At 39.6% G+C, this 20,350-nt stretch overlaps 1 protein-coding gene across 1 annotated transcript in view; it reads left to right on the top strand.

Annotated features, from left to right (window-relative positions):
* LOC133457076 (poly(rC)-binding protein 4-like) overlaps positions 1-20,350 on the top strand; it is a 41,581-nt gene that overhangs the window by 5,850 nt on the left and 15,381 nt on the right. The window contains exons 3-8 of the mRNA XM_061735942.1: positions 10,245-10,434; positions 10,553-10,576; positions 11,827-11,859; positions 13,798-13,914; positions 17,987-18,118; positions 19,849-19,977. Of these exons, the coding sequence (XP_061591926.1) occupies positions 10,327-10,434; positions 10,553-10,576; positions 11,827-11,859; positions 13,798-13,914; positions 17,987-18,118; positions 19,849-19,977 (543 nt within the window). The 5' untranslated portion in view covers positions 10,245-10,326. The remainder of the gene's footprint in view (positions 1-10,244; positions 10,435-10,552; positions 10,577-11,826; positions 11,860-13,797; positions 13,915-17,986; positions 18,119-19,848; positions 19,978-20,350) is intronic.

Below are 20,350 nucleotides of genomic sequence, written 5' to 3'. Positions count from 1 at the left end.
TTATGTACATATTTTACAATGAGACTTCCTCACATGTATCTTAAATCAAAGTGCACCAGCTGCCAAAATGTAAAATCTGAGTAAAAAAAGTAAAAAAGAGACATAAATAGATGATTAAATATTTTTGTGAAACTATATAGTCAAAGTACATGCGTGGGGTATTTAAGATATGTGGAAACATTTGTTTATTTCTTTTCATGTATAGAAAATGATTTACAGACTCCAAAGATTATAAACAGCAGCCAAACATTTAGTCACACGAAAACTGATCCAGATATCAAGTTTTAAAAAACTCCTCGTTAGGATTCAGAAATATATTAACCTTCATGCAATATTAGTTTTTAAGGTAAATCTTAATTTATTCAGGAAAATCTGAAAAATTAAAGGAGTTTGATGAATCCACATAAAAATGATGAAGAATTATTTAATCTATGTGCAAAATATGTCAAATATTTTTGAGAAAAAATATCTTGCCAGTCCTGGAAGATTTGAAGGAAGCACTGTTGAAATATTTCCTTTATCCCCAGGAACCAAAGCCAGTAAAAATGCAGATTATAAAGATAAAAATGATCATGTCATCATTTCCAGCAGGTGATAGTGCCCCATGGAAATCTGAGTGAATTATATTGTCCAAGGAAAATATGCAAATGTTCACTGGAATAAGTAGCTGGCTTTGTCTACAGAATGTAACATCATGCAATATTGCTTTTCTAACGTAATTAATGAAAACAACCCACACATGGCCGATGAATTCAGTTTTTGTTTGAACTGACCCGTCCAGATGAAGTGAAACCTTGTGAAACTGAACTAAAAATCAAAGCTATGACAACGGTAGAGATGTCATGGACTTGAAAAGTACCTGCTACCGTGGTGACAATATCAGTATCAATATGCTGATATGAATCTGATGTTGTTGTTTTTTTTTACATTGGTCACCATCTTTGTTTAACATGACAATGTTGTGTTGATTAGCTCTTACATGTGATGTGTAACTCGTCGGATTCTTTGGGCTCTCACTACTGAAATGGAGATAACAGAAAGAGAGGCAGAGGGGCACAGTTTTTATCATTTTTATTAATTATTATTATTTTAATCTGAGATTAGTTATCTAAGAGAGCAAAAACTGGAGAACTGCTGACAAACATCCAGGCTGGCTGGTTAACTCCTGCTTTAAATTCATTCTGATGGCAGCGTTTCGGGAGATTTGATTTTGCATTTTATATTTTTTTGTCACTCTTTAAAGCACCACATGCAATGGATCAAAGACACTCTGCCGAAGTTTAACCTTACAAATGCCAGACCGCATTTAGGTGCAATGACTGCAGTGAACACCCCCCCGGCTCCGTCCCGGCTCCTCTGCTGCAGGAAAGCCAGGCCGGCTCCAGGACCAGCAGACGGCTCAGGGGTCTGATAACCTTCTCTGGGGCCTTGTAGCTGACAGGCAAGTTGCACAGCAGGCTGACACAGTTTCGGTTTAACACCAGATAAACAGGGGGGGAGATAGGAGGAGAGCACCGTGTGCCAAGGGCTGACCCGGCTCGTTATAAATGACAGAGCTGAGACGGACACACGAGGAGATGAAACACTGCTCTTTATTTCCAGCCTCTTCCGTTTCACAACTAAAGCCTGCTTCTCCTGTTCATTTGCTTTTCTCTCATTTAGATGGAGAGCAATTGAAGAAGTGCAGCTAGACTATAAAGACCTGAAATCAAGTGCTTTTAAGTCAAAATCGACAGGCCATCTATTAGCTATATATTTAAAGACAAAGGATATTTTTTTCTAAATGCTTTTCTTTTTTTCTCAGTGAAAGGTTCCTCCAAATATACAGCATTTTCTCTCAAGGTTCATCGCTTTTGGATGATTTCTTTTTCTCTTTCTGTCTTTTTGAAATGTTTTGGAGGGCGATGTCAGAGATTTTGTCACTCTTTTTCATAGTGACCAACATCTAAAAAGAAAAAAACTTGAAATGTTTGCTCAAGTCTCAAGCTCTGCAAATGAAACATACTTTTAAACATTAAAGATATTTTTTACTGAATTTGTTAGCACTAATGTGATGTCGTTTCTTCCACTGTAAAAAAGCTTTCCCTGCCTTTGTAGACTTTTGTCTGATGCAGTCTCCTTTTCAATCTGCGGTACAGCTCATAAAGCTACAGTATTTTAGTGATGCCTGCCAGTACTTCCTGAGCAGTGATGTGGTTAAAGTTAAACCAAATATACCATATTTTCATATACCATAAGTTCATTTTGTCAAGAAGCCACTAAATAAAGCCAAAATGCTACAGAAATGTAAGGATTTGGTGTCATGTGAGCATGCAGTGGGTTTACCCTCCATTTTCATCTGTTCAGAGCTGTCGTGCATCCTCTCGTCTTCAGCGTGTGGTCAGATTCATGAATTCCACGGGCTGTACTTTATGTTTGCGCACGAGTGCCCTTGAATGGATGTGTGCACACATGTTTATTCCCTCAGTATCCTATTTAAGTTTGAAGGAGACAAATCCGAAAGTTGTCAAGGGGAGGTGGCAGGACTACTTTGTCCCTCTCTTGTATTTTTTCATCATTGTCAGGCGACATAATTCTGTCATTCCAAATACTCAAACTTTGCGGTACTTTCAACTGGTTCATGACAGATGTACACAGCCCTCCTGTGGACCTTCTCAGCAGATCAAAGCCTGTCAGATCTTGTGTTTCAACTGGGAATTGTATGTGTGTGTGTACTATATTAGTGTGTGTAACTATTAGCTCTCTTTATCCCAGCAGCTGTACGTGTCTTTATTTGTCTTTTGTTTTGTTGAAAATAGCACTATGAACCCTGTGACGTGTGTGAGGGGAGGTGAGGAGTCAATGGTGTCTCACCCCTTGCCCTCTCTGTGCGTGTGTACTCACATTGACACCCTCTCACTTACTGCTGTGGGTGTGTCACCCCGGAGGTACGCCCCATCCATTCTGACTCTGTTTGTCTAACCACCAGATATTCAATACCCTGGACCCTATGCATGTACTGAATGCAGAGGGTAACCCTGTTTTTGTCTTTCACCATGGAGACCAGGCGTATCCTCATTCCTTCTTCATGTCCTAAGCCAGCCTAGAGATGTCTGTTTGCTGGTTGTGTGAGGGACACGGTCGTCTCAGAACAGGTGTCCAGTCCTCTACACAAGTGGGTTTTACAACATCCTTTTTATCTTGACAGTGTCTCTGCAGTGGAAGATCCTGAAAATATTGCAAGAAAAAACGTATGATGCCAGCAGCTGTCAAGAGATGTATTCTGTTTCCTTTTATCCTTGACGACTTTGATCTATGCTTATACAAGTTACATACAAAAATAACAGTGCCGGTTTCTGACCACAATTAACTGGGAAAGCAGGAGAAAATCAAGTGAAAGTTGCTTTTTGAGTTTTGTGTTCTGAATATCTCAAAGCTCTGGATGTGCATCGCAGTAACGCAAATGACATCTGGAGCACATTTTTTAGCATCACAGTCCAGTACCCAATTATATGACCCAAGAAACAAAGAATTAAAATTGCAATCCAATAAGCCACCTAAAAATGTATCTCTGTATTTTAATTGCACACTTTGATGAATTTGCCATGAAAAAAAAAAGGATATTTAATTGGCTTGGGTATGACTGCACCTGTTTCCCCTTTCAGAGGATCTATCAAGATGTGCAGTTGCTTTAGTTCACGTTAACCAAAAAGTTCTTGTGAGGCTGAAGGGACTGTGATTACCTTTATTGCCGATTGATTAAAAACAATTGTACGGCATGGGGCTGTGCATGCCTCATGAGATTTCATGGGAGACCACCCAAAGATGTTTGAGAAAATCGACTCAAAACAATAAATGCCAGGCAATAAATGCATGTTGATGCATTTATTGCATCAACAGGACAGGAACAGGAAAAGGGCTGAGACTCATTAATGTGACCAATATGCCAACCCCTGGGAGCAAACTTTAATTGTACTTCATCTCATCCAAGAGTTTTGGGCACTTTTGGTCCACCTTTTGAGAAACATGCTGAAATATTACTCCCCCCACACTTTGTAAAGAGGGTTTACAGTAGTGGTGCTGTTGTAAGCGGTTGAAGGGCATGAGGGTTCACTGAATTGTGTGGCAGGTATAAAAATACTTTAAATCATATCACTTTTGCATTTGATAACATTAAATCTACTTGAATTCCAGTGGAAGATCTTGGACCTATATTTTAGACAATAGCCTCTATCACCATGATCGAAACATCAAATGAGGGAATATCTTTCGAAAGAATGCTGATCAATCCTTCCGAAAAAAAACAAACAAAAAAAATCATTTAGAGTTGCAGAAACAATGCCAGAAGGTACTGTAGGTATTTAAAGGTATTGTGACATCATTTTTAACATGCTTTTAACACTATTAAAAGTCTTGGCCAACATCCCTCAAATGTGTCTAAAAGAGTGTAACAAGAAAAACTTCACTCTAGTACTCTTTTCCTGGCTTTTTATTACAGTGTTTTTTTGCGCCGTGAAAAACGCTTCCTTGCCCCCCTTTCCTGTCAATCATTGCTGCGCTCCTCCTCCAAACCTCCTCCTCCTCCAGCCATACGCTCACAGCGGCGTCGGAGAGTTAAGCCGGGGGCGACAAGCGAAGCATGCACGGAAAAGCAGCAGGGCGAAGCAGACAGTCCACAGCAAACAATCATAAAAACAAAGGCATGCAAGCAGCAGTGTCCTCTTATCTTAAGTCCAGTGAGTGGCAGCGGGTCTTCTTAGCAGTTCTCCTCCGGTGATTAGAACAAAAGAGGCTCTAAACAGCTCCGTCTTAAGCCTCATTTATGGTTCTGCGTTAAATCGACGCAGAGCCTACGCCGTAGGGTTCAGCGTATGGTGCGCGTCGCCGCGTAACCCTACGCCGTAGGCTCTGCGTCGGTGTAACGCGGAACCATAAATCAGCCTTTATGGTGTGCTGGAGAGGAGAGGAGGCAGGGAGCTGGGTGGAGGGGACGGTGATTTAGCGGGCCGTTACGTAACGGCCCGCCAGCAAACCACATGCGCCGTTTTTGCATAGTTATGCGGAAAATCCCAGAAAGCACACAATACACTGAATGTTAAAAGTTCGTTGTTTTTTTGGGTGTAATTGATGTCAAGACACCCAACAAAACACAAAAAATCAAGAAAAATGTGTTTTTCATGTCACAATCCCTTTAAGAGTGGCTTTTCTCTGTTTGCAGATTAATATTGTGCTTCATCATCCATACTTCTTGCATTTTCACACTAACCTCTATCAAGAATAGTATTTTGTGACATCAGATATCACTGAAATTGGAGCTAAAAAAAAACAACATTATAAAAACAACAACAAAATACTTCTTTTATATCGTTTCTTGCTCCTGTGGCCAGCTGTTTTTGTTTCAGTCCTGTGGTTTCACAAAGTCAGGCTTAATTCAGTGTACAAAAGTATGAATACACGGTGATTCATAACTGAAGCGCATGTGTGATATGTTCACTGAGTCAGAGCAAGGCCGAGGTTATAAAGAGTCAGTGTCAGAGGCGCAGGACCACGGATGAGCTCTCCCCCCCTCTCTCTCCCCTGGCCTGACTGGATTTTAACAGCTTGGTGCAGCAGCCTGCACTTGGCTAATTTTCTGTTCTGAGTTACCAGGTCTAATTTAGAACAGAGGGGCTCTGTTCATCCTGGAACGCTGCTGCTTGGGATTCTGGAAATGAAGAGTTCAGAGGCTCACCGCCCTCTCAGAGACACAGAACACTTGCCTTGTTATCAACCCACAGAGATGCCCATAATGATTCCTGCAACCATTAACTCCTAATGCAATAAAGTGCTAACATTTTAGCCATGCCTCTCAGTGTCTAAGCATAATGACGTTAGCCCTCGGGCTGGACAAATGTGCTCTGCGTTAACTCATGTTCAGGGCGCATCAATCAAGCTTAATGTCATGAAAGCTTGCTCTTACATCTCCAGGAAGCAACAAATAACCTCTTATGTACCATTTTTTTAATAATCTTTAGTCAACCCTTTATAAAATGATCCACAGCAAAGCAAAAGCAAAGTTGATTTGATGCAATTTATTCCAGAAAAATAACACCACAGATGCAAGCTTTAGAACTACCATTTCCTGACAGGCTGACACGCAGCACCGTGGCTGTAGTCTGAATACAAAACTCGGAAAATGACGAGCTGAGTGACATGTTAGGAAAGATGCATGCGCAGAAATGAATCAGCCATTAGCAGTGGCACTGCACTTCAAAGTAAAATCAATAAACCTGCTAATGAGAAGCCTCTTTGGAAATGGATCTAAGCTCAAATAAATATTTGCTAAATATGATGTATTCACATACCTCACCAGATAGTATGCAGAGTAATACAAATAAAGACTCTTACATATACAGTACATGAGGCAGTGTCAGTGGGACTTCAGCTGTAGGCTTGTTGGAATGCATTTGGCTGACAAACAAGTGGACCGCATGAGTCAGAGGAGACAATCATTTGTTAGTGTCGTTACCGAGAACAAGTGGTTCACACGATCCATGATAAAGGATTTCATTGTCAGCTCCGAGCTCAAACACAGAAAGCTTCATGAAATCATTGTCATTGGAACGCATCATTAAAAATAAACAGATTTTATTATGATATTGCACAAAGAATTGGTTGTAGAAGTATATTGTCTAATTACTGCTGTCAGTCAATTAACACTACCTCAGAAGTGGTATAGTATGATAATTACAAATTATACAAACGTGCTGTAAAAATCAAGTTTTAAGCCTCATTGACACAATTTATATGAGGATTTTTTTATATGCAATGCAGTAAAGATTAAAACAAACATATTTTTATCATTGACCCGTGTTTGGTCTTCCAAAGGTCCCAGTATCAAAGCTACTGTACCAAACACACATTTAACTGCCTGGGTTTCAGTAGGTAACAAACCTAAGAAAGCAATCTCATCCCCAGAGCCCATCGAGTAAGGCAAGGCGAGATTATTTGTACAGCACATTTCAGCAACAAGGCAATTCAATGTGCTTTACTTAATGAAAACATGAAAAGTAACAAGGAGAAAAAAAGTGCTAACAGCTCACCTCTCTTTGCAAAGCAAATATGATCCGGAAGCATTTTAATATGAAAATGAACATGCATCTGAACTGAGCTACTCACATTACTCATACTACACTGCTGCTGTTGATAGCTCTGCTGGTGTTTGTTCTGCTCAGTAAACCTGTGACGCTGTTTACCTGCAAATGCTATCAGTCCTACTGATGAACCTGCAAAATGCTAGCTGTTTTATGACTTTTAGGTGAGCTCAATTGTCTAATCATTTCCATTGTTTAACTGGCTGGCTGTTTATTAAACACTTGGCAAACCATTCACGTACATTAGCAGATAGCTGTAAGTGGCTTATTGAATGCCATGTGCTTTAACATATGTTTATGTTCCTTGTTAAAATTAAAAATATGGAAAAGTAGAATTTTTGTAGAGGTTTACACAAAAAAAAAGTTAAATAAATACCAACAAAATGAATTCTAAGCTATCTTTAGGCTGAATTCCAGTCTGGTATGCCTGAGGTAAAATTATTAAAAGTACTTAAACACTTAATTTGATTTTAATTGGCTATGAAAATAAAAGTAATAAAAAGTGCAAGCTGGAAGCTCTACATGTATTTGTTGTTGAAGTCCAGAGAATGTAGTGCCTTCAAGTTCTGCTTAAATGCATTAATTCTTCATTCATCCATTTATTTATCTCTCTACTCTCACCCCCCCTGTCCACATAAACAAATGTAGTCAAATAAATAGAGAGGAAACACAAGTGTTTCTATGAACTAATTATACACATCACACTGAGATTGAGAGCAGGCAGGTGACTTCCACATTAATCATCACGCTGTGTGTCTCATAGCTGACATGCACAAAGCTGCTGCCGTATTGTCCTTCTGGGATCGGAACAGATGCTTCTCATTTGCTGTCTGAGTATAAATTTTGCTCTGCCTTCTTCCCGTAAGATAACAATACCTTTTACAAGTCAATGAAAGCAGTTGCAGGCTGCGTTTGATTGACTTAAGCCATGCTCATCCGGATGAAAACATGTTTTTTTTAATCACTCAAACTACCCAGAGAATCTGCTTGCTGAGTAGTGAAGACACACTTAGCGCATGAGTTCTCAACAACCGCCCACAGTTTGCTGGGATCCCAACGCGCTGATTGCTGGCATTGCTGGTGCTTCTGACCACAGTCCTGTACATAAAGAGAACATTATATTTGCTTTGTTTTTTTTTAACATCACCGTTAAAATTACAATAAATTACACTAACTACAACCATTAACACTTTTTTTAACATATATCAGAATCAGAATCAGAATCAGAATCATCTTTATTGGCCAGGTTCGAACATTGTCCAACAAGGAATATGACTCCGGTAGTTTTGCTCTCTATGGTAAAGGTAACAATAAACAAATGAACAATAGACAAATAGACAATAGACAAATGTGGAATTTCTATGTACAAAATTATAAACATTAAAAATAAACATTTTAAGGTGCAGCAGTTTGAGGTAGTGAGAATAAGAAAAATATGACCTATTTACAATTCCTACAGACAAGATTATGCAAAAATACAAGATAAAAAATAAAAAATTGTACAAAAGAAATAAGAAAAGTGAGAGGTGCAGTGTGTTTGGTTACTCTGAGACTTTGTTATTTGTGAGTATTTGTGAGTATTTGTGAGTATACTTCATACAGTGTAGCTTAAAAGTTGTTCGAACATGTTTTGCCCTCTGCTCGACTGTTAGCCCCTCCAGAGAGAGCTGAAGGTCACAGCTCAATAAAGCCCATAATACCACATCATCTGCAAATCCTGAAACCAACAAACCAGCCCCCCTCCACTCTTAAGCTGTACCAATAAATTCCGTCCATAAAAGTTATGGAACAAATCCAACTTACTACAAGCAATGTGGACCACACTCTCGCTCCGTTTCTGCAGGGACTGGAAAGCCGTTGCCCTATAGTCTCAGGGCAGCCCCACGAAATACCCCAAAGTACCCCTCTGATTTCCTGCTGTTAGTCCCATAAGGACATGTGAACTGGTCAAACCAACACCCCCTCCAAGATCTTAGTAGGTTTAAGGAGCTGGTCCAGTCTGTCACAGCCAGAATGGAACAAACCCTGTTTCTCCTGAATCTGACAATAAATTGGACTCTTCGCTCCAGAACTCGGGCATAGACCTTACCATGGAAGATCCCTTCAGACCCTCATGATGCAGTTGGATATTTCACGGAGGTGTGAGTTAAAGACCTTGCTGATGGGTTCTGCTGCAAGGCATAGCCAGCAAACACTCCCAGATGTGTCCACCTTCTTCCGCCCCTGTCTGATCTGACTAAAAAACCAGATAGTGAGGCTTGGCAGCTCAGCTTTTCTCTTCTTCAGTGTGTACCTGTATCAGGAACATATTCCTACAAATTCAGCGATACAACTTTTGGGTCAATATCTGAACTACAACGCAAGGTTTCCTAATGTTATGTGCACTTATGGACACCATCGTGTTTGAGCTTGATGTTTGTTTCGTGACGAGCAGACACCAGAGCACAGAACACTGTTTGGGTTCAGACTGGAAAGGCTGGTTGTCCGATTCACACCATTCCAGGAAACACCATCATTGCCCTCATGACTACTTAAGTTCCACAGCATAACACTGGAGTCTCTTTAAGGATCCCTCTGCAAAATACCCGCCATGGACTCCAAGAAGGATTGGTATTATAAACTGTTGTTTGGTACAAAAGCAAAAATTACAATTAGAACCCATTCCCTGACCCAAAGGCACAGGGAAGCTCATCTCTAGTCTACTGGGAAAACCTGAAAGTTGAAGGGTAATAAGTAAGCCAACTCCAGCACAACACCACATATTCGAGGCAACTCCAGAGCAGAATACATCCAGCCCCTTTCAAAAAAGTATTGGTATCAGAACCAGTGCTGTGCATGGAGGTGAGCCCATCTTTATCTAGTCTGAACCTCTCAACCTCACACACAAGTTCAGGCCCCTTCCTCCCCAGAAAGGTGATCCATGTCCCAAAAGCCAGTTTTGGAAGCTGAGGGCCAGCACGCAAAAACCCGCGGTGTGCTTTCCAAAGCACACCGCACCTGACATACATCGACCATCCTGCGATTACTGGGCTCACGTGAGGAGTCTGCATTAATACTGAGTGCAAACAAGTGCACATGTGAGCAGGCAAAGTACATACATTTGATCATTTTAATTTTATTGTTTTCTCTCAGATAAGCCTTGAAGGACCTTGGAGAGCCAGAGAACAAGTCCTGGCCTTCGCCCTACTGCGCGACTGGCGAATGAACTTTGTTCATGCGTCTCCCTGCGTGCCACTCCCACAACACTATGAACTGTGAGCAGGAATTTGGAGAAGGGGGCTTGGGAGTGACCCTCACCCTGCGACTGCTCATGCACGGAAAGGTTGTTTATTAAGGAATGCATGCTGCAGGGGATTTTAAGCAGATTTGTCACAGCCAAATAAATAATATACTTGATTTATAAAGTTAAATTATGCTTTTTTTTATCTCTTTGCATTCAGGAAGTTGGCAGCATCATAGGAAAGGTAAGAAGTCTTATATTTAAAACATTTCATATAGGAATATGCATCATAAACCAAAACAGATCTGTATTCGTTTATTAGATTCAGCTAATATCTGCAATGTGGGAGTCATTTTATGTCAATTCATTGTTATTTTTCATATTTTTCAAACCCAAATACGTTCTAGATTGATTTTATGTGAATTCAAAGTAAACATGCATAAAATAATTTTCTTCTCTAACTTGATCACAATACAAATATAAAACCCTCCTGAATATCCCAATCTGAAATATAATTGCTTTAAACCAATCCTTTCAAGACTTCCCCGCCGCCCCCACTGCCCATAAAGCACCACTGCAATCCATCAAACAAAAACATTAGTGCATCGACTGCAAGCCTCTTGTTGAAACCGAGCTCCAAATACATATTACCGTTTGGCCCCTTGTGGCCACCTTTAGTGTCTGCTCTGAAGGATTTGTCAGGAGCGTGTTGTTTCAGCAGTCCATGTTATCAAGACTAAAAGATACCAATTGGAGGAAGAGGAAAAAAATATGTGAATGTAGTAAATTGGAAAGTGTGGGAAAGGAAGATAAAGACGATGTAAAATACGCCATTGAAACTGATGAGTCTAAAAAGCCAATGATGAAATAATGGGAGCGAAAGAGTTAGATGGGTTTGATTTGAAGTATACGGCTGAACGGAGAGGCACTTAATCTGCGGTACCTAGACTAATAACCTACCACTCCACTCTTCCTGTCTCTTTAGAAGTCCTCTCATCTGTTTCCCCCCAACAGACGGCCAACATAACGAACCGCAAATAATACATGTTCCTGGAACACGATAAATGGCAGGCTCGTCCAGCTGTGAGATGATTCTTCTGTTGATACTTTTGTTAGAGAGTGGTTGTTAGATGCATGTAGATGAGGATTTGAATAGTTTGGGTGGATCAAAATAAAGTGGAGTACAGGTAAAAAGCAATCTTAAAGCCAGTGTGTGCTGCTGTATGATACATTTCTGGCATAAAATATAATTGACTGGCGGGAGTTGTTCACACACACTGCTATCAGCCATCAAAGCAGATGTATAAAGCTCGCAGAGAAAATGTAGACGACATCATCAAAATGCACTGCAGATTGAAACTCTAGGTGATTTTTTTCTCCTGCTGAATTCCATGGTTTAAAATGGCATTTGTGCAATGAGATTATGGATATTGTGATGTTTGAACCAAAGCATACTTGACTCGCTTTTAAATCTGCCCATCTTGTGTTTAACAGAAAGGAGAGACTGTGAAACGAATACGAGAAGAGGTACGTTGTCTGTTATTTGGATTTTTACTAACAATTTAGTAAAATTGCTGTTTTTGTATCACCTGAGTTTGCACATGGCATGTCTGTTTGAGTGGCTGCAACAATAAATCAGCAAAAGGCGCAGTTTGTCCAGTTTTTCGTTATCCAGACATGAGGCAATCTGTATCCAGCATGTTCATCTCAAGAGAAAACATGATTTAATCTGATCAGGGCTTCTGATGCTGGCCAGACTTCTGGCAGTTGAATGCATTAATAGCAAACTCAGCTCTCTGACCAGGTTTTATTCTGAAAAGCACACAATGTTGGTACATTTACCAAATTACCTTTTAGGCAATAACAGTGCCTTTTCAATTTAACCCCCCTCTTTCTACTCCTTATTGCACCCTCTCATGCAGGACCTTTCCTTTTTCTTTTCCTGCTTAAAACAACCTAATTTTTCCGCTGTCTGCCCTTCAGTTCCCTCTTTATGAATCCCAAGAGTGCAGGGAAACTAAAACCGCTTGGTTAACTCTCAGTATTAAAAAGTAATTAGTCTGATACTGACGGTGGCACATTTGATTCTTTTAATGCTGCAAAGATTTTACACTGTACTTTATGAGGCAGAATGATAAACAGAGAAATGATGAAATCATGGGACAATGCAGCTCTGCAGAACTGCTAGATAAAGCATGGCAGTCATCCAGCCATCCGTTCACACATCCATCCATCCAGCTGGGCAGTTTAAGCTTTTGTTACTTCCCTTTGAGCCTCCTCTTGTCACTCCCTTCCCTTATCGAGCCTTAAAGTCACAGGAGGGAGAATGACTCATTGGGCTGACAGGAAAAAATGTCCCAGAAGTCAAAGCACTGTCCCGTCTCTGCTCATGTGTCTATAATGAGACCTTCAATGACACAAACTAAATAGAGATGAGGGTGCCAATTTTATCAGCTGCAAATGAATTGGTTTATCAGTCTAAACATATGTGCCTTATAGGTTTCAGCCTCAGACACGTGTCTGTCCACTTTGAGCACTTTGAATTTTATCAAAGAGAAGTAAGAGAGACGCTTGGAAATGAGCATATGTACTTACTTGAAAAGATTTAAATGATTTCATGTATGTAAGACAAGCTAAGTCCATTTGTATCGCAGATACAAAATGTTGGAAATATCAAAAGGAGGAAGAAATGTCTAAGATGGAAAACAGTGCTAAAATCAGAATACAACTTCAAAGACCTGAATAAGAAGAAGAAAAACAAAGGCAACAAACATTTTCAGGACCCATTTTTAGTCACAGCTCTCACAGCACCTGAGCCTAGAGACACATCAGACAAAATCCATTCTTATCTCAGCATGAAGATGTTGACATTTAACAGTTAAGAATGAGGCAGAAAAACAGATTAAAAACCTTAATAGTCACAAAAAAAGTGAGTACAAATTAAATTTAAGACAATAAAAATAGAAACAAGCAAATGAATAGTCACTGATTACTGGGTGCATATTTAATCGGCACTCAGTTTAAAATAACTTAAATTTAATGCGATGAAGGGTTTGGCAGATCTCAGGAAACTTTTTCCACAGTTGAAGGGAATCAAAACTCCTGACAAGGGCAAACCGGATGCTTAATATTCTTTTATATCTGAGATATATTGAAGCCTAAAAATAGGCTATACTGAAAGGACCCAGAGTCAGAAGACGATCAGCAAGGTTTAGGATTAACCCACTTACACTGGAAACCGGGAAACGGCTAATGTGGTTCCTCTGAGAGGTTTAAAAAGAGGGGGAAAAAAATTAACCTTCCAGCTTTTTCCTCTTTATCTCTAATCTTTGAGCAAAACAATTTGATTTTTAACCTTTAACATAACATCACTGCCATAACTCTCGACAAAAAATGTAAATAAAGGTGCTTCCCAATGTGTTAAACTTGCTGGTGTTTAAATGACCTCTACTGCGTGTCCCACAGAGCAGCGCACGTGTTAACATCTCAGAGGGCTCCTGTCCAGAGCGGATCATCACTATCACCGGCTCCACGGACAGTGTGTTCAGAGCCTTCACCATGATCACGTACAAACTAGAGGAGGTAATGCATGCCACACCCATGAAGTCGGGTCAGAACATTAGGGCAGCAACCAATATGCTGCATGTCTCTGAGGGTTTCTCAACCAAGATGCTTTCAACATGCTTGTCGCAGTCATAATGGAAATAAAAGAGAAAGAAAAAAAGAAGCAATTTTACCATATTATGACGTTATTATCTCTTAAGCTTAATTTCAGCATGAATGCACTTTTATGGGTATTGATTACACTCAAGTGGAATAAAATAATTTTTGCATTGCATGGCACTTTATGTGCTTACAAATTAGATTGCTCTGCAGAAGAAAATTTCGACTAAGTGGATGTAATGTCCCAAGACCATTTTGTCTTATACATATTTAATATATTTTAACCATTCCTGCATAAGACCTTTTCAGTTCAGTTAAGAGAGTTAAGAGAGTTAAGAGTATCTACGTTGTTCCTGCTAATGAGAGAAATATGTACAAATCTGAGTTATAGAAGACAGGTTCCTTATGGTATTAAATCCCCCTGGAGAATGCCCATCACAGATTTATTGAATCTGGTACAAGTTTCAAACAGGTATGGCAGCACAACAGAATTTGTGACAGGTAAACAGGTGCTTCGGTCAACAGGATTCAGTGAGCACACAGTGGCCGTGGAAACACAACGCAGCCGTCATTGAAGATCTGTCACACCCACTTCCTTCTGGCCCTGAAACTCCTGAGTTTCCATGGCAACATGTTGGCTGACCCACTGTGCATCTCTTCCACCATATAGTTGATTTATTGAACGTCTGACGGCTTTAATTAGAAAAAAAAAAACAAGCAGTATAATCTGATTTTCGTCAGCTGAGCATTAGATTTAGTATTTGTTTCAGCCTCAATAGTTCATGATGAGCAACACAAACTCATTCGTTTCTCTCATTTGGCAGTTGATCAGTTGTTTTATGGATAATGAGTTCCCTGACTGCTGCTGTATTTATGCAAATACAGAGATCTGATCATCTGGGGCAATATTACGCAAACACAGTACACGTACCCTATTTTCACACGTATATATTTTTTCGGAGTTAAGAGGCATAAATTCAGTGAACGTCACATGGAATATTTAGCAGTCCACCAAAAATATAATGAGACTTTGGTTCCTTATCTTTGGAACTCTGTATTTAGTATCTTGCAAAAGAACTCTTAGATGTATGAACTTGGAAAGCATTCAATGTTCTGACTGAAAGATGAACGCTCTACCTTCTGAGCTACATCCACCCCTTTCTTCAGTAAGTACGCCTTGTACAAACTACTGTTGTGTTTCAGCCCACTTCGCATTGAGAGCCTCTTCTCGTCATGGCACTGGGAAGCATTAGAACCTCCATGGTTGTTAAGATGTAGCTCGTATTTTTAGATCAGATTAAGAAAACGACGCCTAGAGTCTTGTGATCATACAGATGATGGCTGTGTGCTCCTCTTTTAATGAGACAAGACGTCAAGAGAGCCTGATCCGACTGACTAAATATAGACACAGAGAAGAGAGGCACAAGAGGCACATCAAAATATGCTTTTAAATCAAAAGTTCACAGTCATTGCATGCATTATGTTTTTGTCTTTCATGAGTCAAATCCCTTAAGGCTGCACATCTATGCTGTCCCCCATAAGTCAAATTTTGTTAATTCAACTGCAGACTGGCCCCAATGCAAACCATTAAAAATAAAAAAGAACAAGCTGAGTGTTTTGCATTCTGTCACACTTTTGCTGCTGGTCTGTAAGTCAGTGCAGCCTATTTACATTTCAAAGGTTCACTGAGAGATGCTGTTCATTAATTAAAAGCCCAGTCTTCACCCACAGCGGAGCAGACGCATGTTCACTACCGATGTAATAATACTCATCACGTTGTCATGGCCGTGGCTCAAGGTTTTGTGTCATGTTATGAATTGCGTAATAAATAGAAATAACATGGGCATGCACACCTTTAAGCCCAGTTGGACAGTTGATGGCTTAGCTGAGGTTTAGTGTTTAACTAACGTTAAACTCGTATCTGACGTAAGGAGGTCACATGACGTCATAAACACAGATGCAGTGTGCTGGGATAGCTGGGATTAAACCTGTATGTAGTTTTATCTCAACTCTGTGTTTTCAAAGAACTATTACTTTTACCAAGCTCAAGTAACAAAGTTTTAAGCCATCTCTTTACCACAAGGAGGCATGTGTGTCGCTCTTCACTCAAATACTGTTAATATTTACTCTCAATGTGGGATGTTGCCTCTAATTTGGGGACAAACAGAAAAATATATTTTTTATAGTGTGTTGTTTATTCTCCAGGGTTGTTGTACAGTGTGAAAAGAAGAACATGTGTGCACACACAATTTCAGTACTTTTATTCAGGTTCTTCCTGCTTATTACTCTTGATCTCTATGTTAAATCATAATATCAGGCTACAAATTTTACTAGCTCAATTGAGGCTGAGAGAGATACCCTTTCATATCTCACCAGTCTGTATAACGTACAGTGGCCTTGAAAGTGTCAATATGATGAGATGAAATGATCATCTCAGGTCCTTTTAAGCAATTAAATGATGAGAAGATTTAGTAGGTATCAATTATTTGGGACATCGAATAAATATTGTTTTTGGTGGAAAAGTATTTAAATTATTATTAAAATATGAGTAAATATGTATAAATATCCAGCCTAATCATGGTGTTTGCTCTCCATAGCTTTTAAAGCATAAATCAAGCATTAAGTGAGTTGGCAAAGAGTAAGAAAAAGCTTTCATATTTATCTTTTAATTAGATGTGAATTGATCTCCAGACTTGGTTAACTTAGCTTAGCAAAAAGACAGGAACCAAGAATAGCAAAAAATAAATAAATACAAAATAATTAATAAAAGCATCTTTCAGTGCACTTTTTAAGCTTGTTGGTTTGTGCAGTTTGCCTGTTTTAAGTCTTTAAGCAAAGCAAAGCAAAGCAGCTTTTGACAGCTAATGCTATAGCTCTATGAAATGAATTCTTAAATTTAAAAAAATAAATACATAAAATATTGAAATATTGTATCATATGGAGCATCTTGACATTAGGGCCATAAATGTCTCGTAACCACACATATGAAAAGAGTTTAATTATCAAGTTTTTTAATCAGCTCTTTTCAAACAATTCAATTCAATTTTATTTATATAGCGTTTAATACAACAAAAGTTGTCTCGAGGCGCTTTCCAGAGAACCAGAACATGACCCCCGAGCAGTTATTACATAAACAATGGCAGATAAAAACTCCCCTAGTGGGAGAAAAGCCTTAAGCCAAACAGTGGGAAGGAAAAACTCCCCTTTAGGAGGGAAGAAACCTTGAGCAGGACCAGCTCATAAGGGGGAACCCTCCGGCCGAGGCCAGACAACCTCTCATTGAGTTCAGGTTGAACACGGAGAAACGTACAGAAGGAAGTTCGGTTGACAAAGTGCTGCAACTCAAATTCTCTTCTCGCCTTCCATGCTGTGGTCAGTGTTTCCCCCTTTGTTCAGAAACCAGCAGTTTATATAAATGATTGAACTTTTTAAGACTGAGCTGCACAACGCTGACAACCTCCTGTGACTTCTCTCCCGTGCCGGGATCACACACAAAAGTACAAGTTAATTAGGTGCATATGATGGGAGGTGCTCCCTCTCAGCCTCCGTGCATAGATATACCTGACACTGCCAGCATGGACACCCTTAGCTGTTCCTGTTTTTCAATCATGTAAACACAGCAGGAATTTACCCCAGCTGCACTAGAACTTTTTCAGTCAAATGTGAATGCCGTGCCTGCTTTGGTCTCTTTCTCCTTTTGATTTTATGGTAGTAGTAAGTATGGCAATAACGAGTAAAACACTGACTTACTGGCTCATTGGCTCCTCGTGATTTGGCATAATTAGGTTAATTTGATCCTCGCTTAATATTTGTAGACCGATCTGTGTTAAGCTCAAGAAATAAAATGTAATTATGCAAGGATTTAATCAAAATGATAATGTGTGGTGACGTTGATATGAATCCTTCTTAATTCCAGTTCCGTACCAGTGTCTCTCACCTAGTTTGTTTGTTTTGTTTTTGTTTGTTTTTTGCATGCTGTATCTCTCTCCAGGACCTGATTGCACTGGTGGCCAATGGCACCATCAGCTCCAAGCCCCCAGTCACTCTACGCCTGGTCATCCCTGCTAGCCAGTGCGGCTCACTTATTGGGAAAGGCGGTGCAAAGATAAAGGAAATAAGAGAGGTAAGCAACCCAAATAATTATCCACCGCGCAGACAAGTCCAAGTCTACAGAAAACAACAAATCCACAGGTAGAAATTCCTAGTAAAGCTGTAGTTGAAAGTGAGAGAAATCCTTGTTATCAGAACACAGTTAAAAACCCAACATCTGTGACGGTACTGGGTTGCATTATGTATGAAGGTAATGTTATTGCTAAATGATGTATGACCAAACACAGATTACATACAGTAGTTCATTCTTTTTAGGGAAGACTTTGCTTATTTTTTAAAGGAATTTGCCAAACTTCCTTTTAAACCTACAAAGGCATCCCTCCAAACAGTCTAAGGACTAAGCTCACCTGCATGGAGTCCAGACTTATCCCCTATTGAACACAATTTGCACAGAATGCATTTACAGAGGAAGCCTTTGCAGTGTTCACAATGATGTTGATGGGAAGCTGAATAGTTTTGACGGTTAATTGCTCCTGAAAGGAAGTCTTGCAGACACCGGCTAAAAATCTGATGATTGAGTTTCAAAAAAGGAAAGACAGAAACTAAAATCGTCTCGAAGGGACAAACCACAATGGAGGTCCATGATAATCACTGTAAACACCCCTCCAGTCACCAGTGGTATATTGTTGAAACCTCCTTCTTGTGTAATTGGAATATATGAAGACCAGATTGCAGAGAAAAACCTTGTCTGACTCTTAATGAGCATCTTAAGGAGACTAAGGAAAGCTAAAACAAAAAAAATGACATTTTGAATAAAAGCATTTAAAAAAAACGGGTTGTTAAGCAACACTTTTGAGCATCGGTGCTTCATAATCTCTAGAACCAGACTGTTAGAGTAAGAAATCAGTGAAGCAAATAATGCCAGATATAGCCCTTAACACAGCATACTCTGTGAGTCAGCAGTGACAAATTTGAAGGGAAAAATTCCAGACTACATTCTGGCCCAGTTAAAACATCAGGATTAAACTTATCTGATGTGTTGCCAGAGACATCTGACTCCAAGTTTAGCTCTGTGTCAAACTACAAATAGAATCTCACTCATTTTAACCTTTACCTTCCTCGGTAATGTGACCCGGTTGGTTTTTACGAAGTTAAACTTATTTTACCATCTTGTTCATTATCCCTGAATGATTTCACGTTAAGATTTCTTTTTTTATATTCTTTTTTTTGCCTGATTCCAACATGACAAGTTTTGAGTTTAAGACACGTTACTATTTCTTTGAATATATATAATCAACCAGGATACAGTATAGTATCAACAAATCAAAGCTTTAAAGGTTTTGTCTAAATCATATGGCTTCCCAGCACAACACCCTTGACAAAAACACAACAGCAAATCCAAAAACATTTCAGAAAACGCAATATACTGAGGGATACTGAGGGATGCTTAAGAAATCTTTGATTGGTTGGTGTTTATTTGTTGAGCTGCGTGAAGCCTTTTTCTGACATGTGGTGCTTCCTGTTTTGTTGACGTTTTCTGAAATGTCCTGTTTTGGCCCTCATGCTCACCGTCTAAGCAGCGCTCTTTGCCAGCAGATGTGTGATTTCAGGGAAAGAGCACACAATTAATAATTAAGAACATCCTCTGATGATGGTTTATTTATGTCGAATCTGACGAAAAAAGGGGGGACAAGAAGAAATAAAACAAACCACAAAGCACAGGGAAAAGCCATGGCAGTGTAATAACAACTTGCCTTATCTCAGAATCAAGCTAATCCTTTTTTAAACCCCTATCATTTGCAGAGCACTGGAGCTCAGATACAGGTGGCAGGAGATTTGTTGCCCAATTCTACGGAGCGAGGGGTGACGATATCTGGGACTCAGGACTCTGTAATCCAATGTGTCAAGCTCATCTGCACAGTAATCCTGGAGGTACGACGCAAACAGCGTCTCTCTCTTTGCCATGCACCCACATCGGGCTGACATTTGTTGGAGCTTTGCTGCTGCAGCAACATGAAGGATATAATTGCTGTCACACGTTTTAATGCATGTTTTAATCTCAGTGTGAGGTTATTGTTCATTTGACTGCAGAAGATATTTATGTATTTCTGGTAGGCTGCATTCATCTTTGTTCTTATGTGTGTTGCAAAGAAGTTGACTAAATTCAGGCTGAGTCCTCATAGGGCTCAGAAAATAGAAAGAAATGTCCCTTTTTTTCGCTTGTTAGACCTTCTCTGGTGGAAAAAGAAAAAAGGACATTGAAAATAGAGAAGAGGTGCCACTCTGGTGCCACTCTGAGGTCAAG

Source organism: Cololabis saira, chromosome 12, assembly GCF_033807715.1.
Source record: "Cololabis saira isolate AMF1-May2022 chromosome 12, fColSai1.1, whole genome shotgun sequence".
Classification (NCBI taxonomy): Eukaryota; Metazoa; Chordata; class Actinopteri; order Beloniformes; family Belonidae; genus Cololabis; species Cololabis saira.
Note: the sequence above shows the minus strand (reverse complement) of the source record. Positions and strands in the feature narration are given on the sequence as shown.